Source organism: Acanthaster planci, linkage group LG08, assembly GCF_054643075.1.
Source record: "Acanthaster planci isolate LZ-2023a linkage group LG08, COTS_SCS, whole genome shotgun sequence".
Taxonomy (NCBI): Eukaryota; Metazoa; Echinodermata; class Asteroidea; order Valvatida; family Acanthasteridae; genus Acanthaster; species Acanthaster planci.
The window spans coordinates 16540368-16552626 of NC_141784.1; the positions used below are offsets into that span (position 1 = coordinate 16540368).

Sequence of the window (12259 nt, forward strand, 5' to 3'; positions counted from 1 at the left end):
CATCATGTGAAAAACCTCCATACAGTGGGCATCAGCATTTGTTTGCAACATTTGTTTTATTGGTTGTGCTTTTCTTTCAAAGAAAACGGGTCCCTTTATAAAGGAAAGAAGTCGGGGGGGGAGTCCTTACCGGTTTGTTGAGGAAGTAAATCGACATTCCGCCCACCAGAGGTACCTTGTCCACCAAGGGTTTCATTTCAACTCGCAGGGTGCCGTGGAGCTGCAAAACACACCATTGCAAAGTTTATGGCCAACTTGTAAACAGATAAAATCTTTCTCTAAATTTCATCCCATGGATTACCATCACATTTTCATGTATACTTGTCTGTGCATGTACATGTATGTCTGTCTGCTTGTCTGACTGTTAGAATGAAGTCAGAAAGTACTTCTCTGACCATAAAGGTGGTGTTACCTGACTCAAAGCAGGTAGATTTCAAATATGAGGTTTCAAACCCATTATTAAGCATGATGCATTTGTTTACACCCCCAGCAAGTAAAAAATTGATGTCTAAATTTGACAGGTGTAATTTAAAAATGCATTGCAAAATTCTGCAAACTTTTCACTTGACATGCACAAAACCCATTTTCACTTCTGCTGAAACCAAACTTTATTATGAATATATATCACATATATATGGAAAAACCTTATCATGAATACTTATAAACTCCATATATGTACATGTATAGGCACTACATTTGCAGTAATGTACATGTATGTATTTCCTCAACTTTTATACACATTCATGAACAAACACATCATAAATATATGTAGGTAATCAGCATCTGCTGTTTGATCCATTTTAACACAATTATTCATGAGCTACCAGTAACTTATCACGCATATGAATACAATACGCTTGACACTGTAGACAAATATCCATGAACTATAATTGAATACAATCACTGCCAGCTACTTTTTCATCCTTGATACGAATATCCATAAGCTTACCTGTAGGCTCTCAATGCCTGCCTTGATTCGTTTCAGAGCTTTGACACTAATCTCAATATCACAGTTGCCCGCATAACTGCAAAACACAAGCCAAACGTACACACTTCAGAAACAGGCACATACAGTTAAATGTTATTGCTGCAATAAATCAACCAAGCAGATCAATGAGAATATTGCATGTTGTCTGGAAAATCTGTGTACCGTACATGTAGCTTCTACCATGCCCTAAAAGAACAAAAACATCACTCAGTCTTTAAACATGTACATACATGTACACTAGTTTTCAATTACGGATTGTTCAATAAACAATCCGTAAAACTCCCTGTGATTCTATTCAACTGAATTATGTTGTGTGGACAATAAAAATCTGTCATAAAAATTACACACAGAGTGTATCACCCTCTGGCAATTATCCAAATACTATTTGTAGACGATTGTTTGGAATCTTTTCTTCATATGAAAAATGTCAAAATCAGATTGCTGATGTGTACATTTGTGGATTTCTCGCATAAGAAGTGAGCCCTCATTTGATGGAACAGAGAGAACCTTGACTGACAATTGAACACTTGCTGCCAAGTGACACATGCACACACTATACATGTAAGGCTACATGTATGCATCGAAATTGAAAGACAGACCACAGATGTACCCAACCAATGAGCTCAGGAAGTCATTCTTCTTTATGGAGCCAGGCACTAATAATAAACGATACAAATCACTTACCGGATGTATATGGTACTCTTTAAGACAAAGAAAACTAAAGGTTTTGAAAGGATTGGTGGGAACTCTCCAAATCAAAAACAGACATGTGGAAAGCAAGAACAGAGTTCACTTTCATGTCCAAAGGTACCAGTAAGTAACTTATGAGCACTTTGGCTAACAGGCAACTAGACTGCATTTTTGTGTTAGCTTTTTCCCGCTTTATTCACACATATGAGTTAAAGGTACAATGTACCAAGGTAGCCATGTTTATGTGAATATGGTAACCAGTTCCAATACTCCCTGCAGATGCTCACCAGGATGCATGCAGCACCCACACAGACTCCATAGATTTATGCATTATAGAAAACTGCAATATACACTGTGCCAGGCACAAGTGGGTCAGTCCAACAAGACATTGTTGCTAGGCAACAAAGCTAACTCTCTCACTTTTTGATTACTGCACAACAGCACAGACTTTCTTTAACAGCTCAATTTCTTAAAAAAATCCCTTTAGTGTAAGTTACTGACCCTGTACTGTCTGTTCACAAATTTGAATATTCCCAGGTAAAACTATTTTATCAATAGCTGTTCCCATATCAGCACTACCAGCAAAATTGATCCAATTTCCCATGGTTTTAAGGCATGGAGCAAAAAACGGGTCCATTCCTTTGCCCAGCAGATATGCCAAAAATACAGTAACAAAAAAAAATTATGACAGGGTATCTAGACCTTTTATCCAGGGCTTGCTCCTCTGCAGAGAACAAAAACAAATGTCTGACTCAACCTGCCACTTTCAACAAAAACTAACACTTACTCCTATGGAACATCCACTCACTCTGGTTTGCTGGTTCTGAAAAACTTAGTATCCGTGACATCTCTAGCACAAACTGTATTCAAAAATTGCAGCCTACTACATGCACATATGAGACCAATAGGACACACCAAAAGTATATGGCCAACTTTTAGTTTTTAGAAATCAAAGTCTAAACAATGCAAATTACAGTGCTGTATTCCATACTTGCAGTTTTCCCAATCTCACCGACTGATATAAACAACCCATGGAAAATGTTATATGTACATGTACATGTGTACATATCAGTACAATGTATGAACGTAAAGGTTTTACCTTCCCAACAATCAATAATACATATATTCACATTGACTCTTTCACTCCTTTTTTTGGTGGGGGAAGTGGTTAACGGATACCCTGAAGAGTATCTTCCTGTTTAACTTACAAGAGCTCCAAATCCAGGATGATTTCATCTCGGCCGACTTGATCAGTGTACACCTTGACTCCTCCAATACGAGGTGGCTAAAATTGCAAACCGAGAAAAAAACTTTGGACTAAACATCCTCTGAAAACAAACATTCATGCTTTTAATTGTACATGACTTAACTCCTAACCTCAGCTGTTCCCTTCAAAGAGAAAATTCTTTATTGCTTTCATTTTTTTTTCACTTGAATGTCATCATTTGTCTTCAAAATTGATGGACACACTATTTGCACTTCACTTCCACCTAAATCAGCAGCTACCTGCATAAATAACACATTAATATCATTCAAAAGAATGAAACTACCCTAATGAAAACAGCCATTCAAAACGGGGGTCCATCAATTTTAATTGCACCTATTTACATGTACCCTGATATTCAAACAGGTCATCAAATAACTGATCATTCAAAAGTCCTTACAATAGAGTTCTGTTTGAGAGATGCGTACACACAGAATCTAAACTCTCTCTGAGATATGCAGAGAAACGAAAAGGATCATTTTTCACATGGATATTTTGCTATGACCAATGTTGCTATTTTTCACTTTCCTGTAATAACAATGTTTATTTTAAACAAATATCATAATTTCGTACATGATTATTACCCTTCGTTGGTGTGTTTTAAAAACTTCCATTTTCCCCTTAGAAATTCAGTGCTGCCACTTCGACGCACATGTAACATACATGTGCCTGTCTGGTTATTTTAACACAATTTCATTCTTGGATAAAAGCCAATACTTCCAAAATGTCTTGCCCATAGACACAATTACCACAGGTTTCACAACTCCACAGGCTAGACTCAAACCCACAATGTGAGGGATTACACATCACAGCTAGACTACTCTACCATGTCTACTGTGTATCCAGCAAGCAATCCTAACAATACAATCATAACACAATACAAAGTCTGTGATTTCTGTGATTTCACCACCCTCATTCCCATCAATTCAAAACCTTGCAGATTTTCCACTATCAAATTTAAGTGACTGTTATACACAACAGAAACAATGCAATACAGTTTACATGTATGCAGGTCAGCTGACCTTCCAAACTATTTGTTATTATAAGTGCTAGAATACATGCCACATACACAGTCGACCTTACACTATATACTGGTACATGTACTCCAAAGACTACAACTCAGCTCTGTGCGGTCTAATAAGCCTGAATTGTATAACGTAGGTGACCCGACTGATAGTCGTCAGGGCTCTTACTGTGCCCCTTACTGTGGAAACCAATCAGACATGACAATAGTTGACAAAATTAGGGACCTGGTGACTACACAGTTACCCATGTTCTACCGGTACATGTATGTAGCCTCCAACTTAGAAGGCTGTTTGTTGGAGCCTTCCAGACTTGTAATTCCTGCATGTGTATTCAGTTACTGAAGGATGTCCTCACAACACAGTAGCATGTCCTTGCTTTGAGTTCCTTCCAGTAGGGTTTGAAATTTTACACTTACAATGTACTGTACATGCCAACTTACGTATGTGCCAAGTTTGATGGTTTCAAACTTGAAAGACTTCAGGTACGAGGGCAATGCTTTCAGTACCGCTGGCTCTACTGTGTCTCGCAGCATAGTCTCTACATACCCCTCAATATAGGGCCACATCTGTTTGACCATCTGCAAAATTCATATTCACTGAAAGAGTTTACACAGTATAATTAAATACCACATGACAAGCCCTAACCCCCTAGGGTGTATGTAAAATCACATTGAAATCAGAGGATTTGAGACTGTTAGGGCTATGTAACATCAAAATGTCAGGTTCCAGAGTGTATACAATTTCAGTACTTTTCCTTCACCCTCTGTGATTTTACAGAACTCCAAACATTTGGTTCTTTTGGCTTGAGCTATTCATTCTCAAATGAAAGACGGAGACAGATGATTATGGCTGGGGTGGCAGAGGAAGGGTACAATAATCAGCATTCATCCCTAATTTGGAGGGTTTGACAGGATGAACTATACACAGAGATGTTAATTTTCAAGTACAAAAAAACTAACATATTTATCATGGGGGTACAACGGATTAAAGATACAAATGAAAACTGACACAACATATACATGTACAAACCTTGTTAAGCCACTCTGCTCGCTCAGTATCGGGGAAGTACACCTGTTTTCAGAGAAGAGAGGAGATTTTGTTTCAATCTTTGAACCATAAAAACTGACACCAAGAAAACTGAAACATCCTGTTTTTGCTGTAGTTCTTACATACGAGTCCTTTCCTTCCAATCTGTGTGTTTACTCAGCTTCCATCTTTTTAACTGAATGAAGATGTATGTACCTTTAATGTTACATATACGCTGTACATGTTTGTCACTAGAATGAATGAATGAATGTGGATAACTGGAATAAATGATGCATGTATATGTTCACTTTTGTTGAAATACAGGCTGCGGTTCATTTACAGTATTCTTAATTGATTTTCATTACAAAAAAAAATTGCAGAGTGAACTCTTGATGATACATGCACAAACTACATAACCCTGTCCACACTTTCAAGAGTCAACCAAGATAAGCCATGCAAATTTTGATGAAATGCAAATTTTTACTACAACCCTTGAAAATGCACCTTTGTGATTTGTAAAGTTACATATTCATGAGCAAATCTGTGATGTTATTCTAGGGAGAAAACCTACACCTAAATGTTGCACTGATTTGTCAAAAAAAGTGCTGAACTTCTTTATATTCTGCTTTCCCTAATTTCCTTTCTGTGATGGAAGAAGCCTTTTCTCAAAAAACGTCTTCAATTAGCATATTTTGGGTTTATAATTTGAGCAGAAAAACCAACACATCAAGCAGAGTCTTTCCTATTTATGACATCACAGTAACAGACCCTCAGTTGCCCAGAAAAGCAGACGATTTGAAATGTTTAAAAAGTGCACTTTTCAATCAAACCAACCCCTGAGGAATGCCATTATAGTTTTTACACACTGAAGATTATGAAGCTAACCAAAAATAGTGCCTAAACAGTTTAATAAAGATACGCATGCATACAGAACACCAGAGGGATCAGTAAATTCCCTGCATTATGTGATAGTGGAGCCAATATAAGGAGAGCAATACCAATATGTACCAGTACCTTCTCTTTTCATTCCCAGCACCCCCTTGTCTTCCCCTATCCCCAGAAAAGCAGCATTAGTAATTTTTATAAGTAACGAGTAAGTAATAAGTAATAGGTCTGCAACAAAAGTATACAAGCAGAGCCTTAGGGACTCTTTTGTTTCACATGGATCTGTGTCACAATCAGTGAGCCTAGGGCTGGTTCACGTTATCCTTATCGTGAGTTCTGGAACCAACGACAGATCACTGATCGCGACCAGATCCACGAGAGACAAACATGCTCTTAATGTCTACACATGCACATGTCCCTTCAAGTCATCACAAAAACTGTGGCAACAGTACTACTCCCACGACCATTTCCTTTCCCAGAGCAAAAATTCAAAACTTAATGCACATCAAGCAATCTCTGGTTAATATCCCAATGTGCATGTACATGTATGCATGTTGCTTGTCTCCCTCAAATGAACCATAATTTCTTTCCTTTTACTCTGCTTCTGTGACCCTGCTACCATTTTTTTCAGAGGTTGTAACAAAGAGTGTCCTTGATTGCCTTGGTAAAATCCCACATAGGGTCTGAGCAATGTAACATTCATTCATTTTTGATATGTGTTTGCCAGATAAACAGTGCCAAATCAAAACAGAAAATCTTAAGTTCTCGTCTTGGAATGCTGGTGACCTAGGTTCATACCCCACCAAAATCACATTAAGCACCTCCTGTCATCCTTACATGAAACCATAGGTTTCATCTAAACTATTTTTTTCTTTCTAACATTGCATTTTTCCCACTTTGCACACTGCAATTCCCTGACTCTCCATTAGTATTTATTTCATGCTCAATGCAAAGTGAACTTGAATAAGAATTTCTGGTTGAACATCAAATAGTTTATGCACAAAATGCAAAGCACATCTTTAATTTTAGCAAATTTTTCTGTGCAGCTTACAGACATCAAATTCACTTTGTTTAACTGGCATCTGTGTCAGGCCACCCCCCAATAGTCGGTCTATGTTCAGCGCGCGTCGATTTTTAATGTGTGTGTTAATTTTTTTCCCCCATATTCTACTCAAAATTTTCAAAACATCGGCGTATCAATTCTGGAACTTTGGTCTGACCAGAGACCAAGTATTTTGGGGGGGGGGGCCTTAAGTATGAAACCTTCTTGCGATGATTAGGAAATCATAACAATATTTTGTTTTTAAATTATAACAAATATTCAAGTATGCATCCCATTTTAATGCAGATTTCTATTCCTGTTGTAAATGTAAACATGGCAACAGCCCAAATGTTTCCAGATCTTTTAGACACATCTCAGTGCAATATCATACATGGATCTTGAGCCTCTGATGTCAGTGGCAAAATTTTACTCATTGGAATCAACCTCCAACATACCAGATGATGACCTGTAATTCCCTTTGGGCTGGGGAGACTTCAAGATGAGACTCAAACAAATAAGCCTTTTGCGAGTTAACTTTGACCCAAATCTGGTACACAAAGTTCTTTAAATTCCCTTGAACATACATGTAAAAACTTGAACTCCCTCACTAAAACCACTGTTGCTATCTACCTCTTGATTTAGGGCAAGCTTTTGCTTAGTTACATGAGAGACGCCTTGCAATAATACATGATTCTCATTGGATAAGGAGGGCACAAAGGAACCAGTCCATTCCAGAGATGGTGGTCGCTATGCGAAAGCTTGCCCAGAATCACGAGGTATAGCAACAATGTCTTTAGTCTGCGGAATTCAAATTGTTATGTTTACATGTATGTGCAGTCAGATAACTCAGTGCACCAGATTTTATTCAAATTTAACTCACAAAATGGCTTATTGGAAGCGTGTTGGTGGATATTTCTAGATACAATATATATAGTGAAGGCAGATCGTGATTTCTGTATTTGTTTGCTAAAACAAACTTCTCACAGTCAGCTGCAAATCTAAACATTACCATGGCATATGTAATTGTGCATTAAAAGGTAGCTGGCTGTAGAAAACACAGGTACCCCTGCACGCAGTACATACATGTACATGTAAGTATACCAGAATGTACTACATTGACAAATACATGTACAATTCTCCTGCCAATACATGTACATGGATACATGTGCAAACATGCTCACTGACCTTCCTCACAGTACATACACTCTGGCAAATTTAACTGACAAGAGTCCTGTTAAATTTTATGGTTAACATACTGTCTATGATAAGACAGAGAGCAGGGATACAGCTTCTATGATTAAGAACATGATCTTTACTGGCTTCAACACAAGGCTGCTTGACCAATGGCAGCGAAACAATTTTCAAAGTGGGGAGGGGCCATTTGTTAGAAGTTAACATCAGACATTTAAGGACCTACCAAAGGTGGGGGGATCATTACCCCCAAGTCCAACAAGTGAGGAGGGAGGGGGAGTGGCTCCCTGGCCCCACCACTTCCGTGGCAACCCTGGCCCCACCACTTCCGTGGCAACCCTGGCCCCACCACTTCCGTGGCAACCCTGGCCCCACCACTTCCGTGGCAAGTGTGCTTGACTGATCCATCTCAAGCCAAAGTATTCCCAACGATACCTTGATCTACTCATGGAACTGCAAAGCAGGTTTTTAGAATGCACTGGACATGTACATGGATAAAACTATGCCCGACAGTGTCCCATCCTACATTTTAAACATACATGTAACTGATTTCAGTAAATGGAACTGTAAAAGTCTTCACTCCGTTGTGCTACCGCAAATCTGTTTATTTGCTTCCTCAACCATGAAACGCTTCAAATCTCTGGTCTTCGCTCACAATCCAATCTGCTAGTTCCTCTTACCTCCATTAAGGCTGGAGAACATCCATATCCAGAACTCTGTATCAAACAGTTTCAAAGACTCTCACACTTACATGTCGGTGTAATCCTACCCTACCCTACTGAATTGATTGGGACATTTCTTTGTTCCCATAATGAGTTTGGTCCTCACAATATAGGTGAAATATTGTGTTTGTCCCCACAACTACAGAGCAAGTACTGCTGTATTGGGAGACTTAGATGTAGGTGTGCCCCCTCCCCCAATGTCATTATGGGATTAGAAGAGCAATATCCATTGTCCAAGCTGCATGTGTATAATGGATAAGAGTACTGTGGTCTTCCATTTGCAGCAACAACTTAGCAATTCTCATTCCTTCACATGTATGGTATTAATGCAAGAGGGCACCTGAGTTCAGAATACATGTGTGTAGTGTACATTGTACATGTACATGTACATGTAGAAATGTGCATGTAGCATACATACATGTACATGTACATTAACAGGTGTATCGTCTAACAATCACATACATGTACTGATAAATGTATGCCTGAGCCTTTTTTGTGTACATGTACATGCTGGCTGGCATGGCTGGGAAGAAATTCAACCTTCCTTTATTTGTTACTTTTCAATCCTACTGTGATTTAATAGAGGTGATGTGTTGCTGACATCTCTGTGGTATACTGCATCTCAGAGCCGGTTTTTGTTATTTTAATTTAGTTAATACAAGGAATGCACAAAAGGTTCACTTGAGCCTATCCCAGTAATGCATGTGTACTGGTACAAGGCTTTTACCCTCTGAGGACACGTTAATGCACAACCTCTATAAAGCCATGCTCACTGCACTGTGTACATGTGTGTCTATGTCCTTCAATACTTTACCATAAAAGAACATTAGTCCTCCTCATTCCACCCGGTAAATTATTGTTCTGAATTACATGTACATCTAGAAGCCCATTTAATTAAACCTACTGTACATGTATATGGGAATTTTTCCCTCTTTCTTCACATTTCTGAACAAAATAAATGATTTTAGAAGACCTGAGATAGTACAGAGTATTGCAATGAATTTGAGGCTTAATCCTCATTTGAAGAGCCTGGTTATTTTGAACCATCTCACAGCGGAGGATGGGACCAATGAACAAATGAACCAAGCTCAACTGTTCTGAAACTTTGCATGCATGTAAAGGTACTCTTTAATAGGATACATGTAAAGTTTGAACTCAATCAGACATACTGTTTTCTTATTATGGTCACTTAAGTTGAAGGTGTTCAAGCCCATACATGTGCACTGAGCACGGCAGTGAGAAAAGTACTTGGCTGACCCGTCTCAGAAAAATAGGAGCTGTGCAAGAATGGTGTGCTTGATTTTCACAAATAGGTATCAAAACGACCACAAAAAGTTACTCTAAAACTAGCGAAGGCTCAGCTGCTGACAAAAATGCACAGCACTGAGGACAAAATGTCGAACTTGAACGGGGAAGGGAATTTTCCACCTCCCCCCCCAAAAAAATAGCCCTGAATAACCCTTTCAAACAGCAAAGCATAAACTGGAAATAAAGTTAAATGAGGAACAAGGTTGTAGTTTTTAGAATTGTATTGAAAAAAACTTCTTTACATGCCATGCATGGACCCTTTAATGCAACAGAGGACCTACATGTACCTGTCTCCATTTCAAGTCAAACCAACAAAACAATCAGGGACTAGAATTGTTGCAAATCAACAGATATTGCCAAAACCTGCTTTAATCAATGCACAAATTGACTGTGTGATCACCTGTTACGAAACCAGCAATAACATACTGGTCGTCACATTAAAATGGCCAAACAACAAAATGCATGTTGCCATTAGTCTGGTTGATGTGTATAGCTGATCAGCTTTAAAAAAACCTGTCTCTCTTGTAGGGCATACATGTACATGTATGCTACATGAACTACATGTACATGTATGCTACATGAACTACATGTACATGTATACATACACAACAATCCATGTTCGACTTGAACATTCTTCACCAATGTAGTGTGCTAGTATGTGACATGAACCTGTACAATTTTCATTCTGAGAGTCATTTGTTAAATGTCATCCCATCTCTCCATCAACTTATTTTTATTTTGTTTTCCATATGAAAGGAAACAACCATTTTTGTTTGGCCTGCTGACTGACTGTTAAGTGGCTGATTTGACTGTGCATCCATGTACATGTACATGTAGGTGACATGCATTTGCATACATTTAGACGCCATTTAGAGATGTAGGATCTTAATACTTAATTTGAGACATCTGATAACATACTTCATGCAAGTATACCATCAAGACAACACACCCAGTTACTTCACTAAACAGTTTGTTCATCAATCCTAAACTTCAATTTAACAATAAAACAGTTTAACTCTGTAGTATTTCCTAGCCTATTCAAGTTGGCAATTTCCAACTCCAACTCTCCCAGGTACTACAACATCTTCTCTCTATTAGAGTACTTGGGAGACCTGAGGAGAGTAGACTATGGTACTACTAAACCGTGCACAGTGCACAGTTAAAAGCATGACATTTAATGTTCCGTCCTGTTGACAGTAAGCACACAGAATATGAAACTTGCTTAGGAAAAAGACGTAACAGTTCCTTGCAAGAGTGAAGAGGGTGTTGGGTCAAATGAGACTAAAGCATGCTTTATGCTCGGATAGACATGTACTGAATTTTGAAAAATAGATCAGTGAGAGACTCGAGTGTATCGACAGGAATACCAGGGGTTTAGATAACGTGTATTGGCGTATATATGTACACTTCCAGACTTGGAAATCTAGTCAAAATAAGCAGCATAAAACCTCATGCAGAACGTAAAATATGCAGTGAGTTCCACTATAGAAAGAGTACCACAAGTTTCCGTATTTTTCATGTTTCGTCAATTATGCCATGCACCACAGAGTAACATTTGTAGTGGATGGTACTGAAACCGATCTGTTCATGTTCATCTGTATACAGCTTTTCCAGCCGCTCCATGCATAACCAAGATAACTTTTTCAGAAAATCCTGAATTGACGGGAAAGACCCGAAGTGGAAGGTGTTGTAGACTGAAATGGGCTACTGCACACGCATTGTGCGCATGGATCGTTTTTGTGTACGAACACCTGGTCACCAGACTCCCCACAGACACGATGCAGTAAAATTGATTCCTAGCCCACGGGGACCAAACCATTTTCATTGATTTTTGCAAGAATGGATAGGGTTTGAGTAGCCTGAACTCCTCATTGAAAGTTCCTCAAAAACGTGAAGTTTTCTGCAAATTTTGATCTGCTAAACACTGGCATTTTCAAGTGGCATTTTAAAAGCTTTCTGGTACATCTACAAGAAACCAGGTATCACTTTTGGAAAATTTGAGTCTGAAACACCTTAAAAATATTGAAGTTTAGATCGCGAGTGTGAGCGCATTTGGCTGCCAAGGGATGAAGTGCACCGGGGATTTTCTGAATGGCCCCTGCCGGGCTTGTGCCCACG

General features: G+C 38.7%; 1 protein-coding gene across 2 annotated transcripts in view; it reads right to left on the minus strand.

The window, feature by feature from the left end:
* LOC110986591 (extended synaptotagmin-2-like) overlaps nucleotides 1-12259 on the minus strand; it is a 36698-nt gene that overhangs the window by 22221 nt on the left and 2218 nt on the right. For both annotated transcript variants that reach the window (XM_087140438.1, XM_022248568.2), the window contains exons 3-7: nucleotides 4997-5038; nucleotides 4408-4545; nucleotides 2887-2963; nucleotides 950-1025; nucleotides 131-220 (exon numbers count right to left, since the gene is read on the minus strand). In XM_087140438.1, the coding sequence (XP_086996564.1) occupies nucleotides 131-220; nucleotides 950-1025; nucleotides 2887-2963; nucleotides 4408-4545; nucleotides 4997-5038 (423 nt within the window). The remainder of the gene's footprint in view (nucleotides 1-130; nucleotides 221-949; nucleotides 1026-2886; nucleotides 2964-4407; nucleotides 4546-4996; nucleotides 5039-12259) is intronic.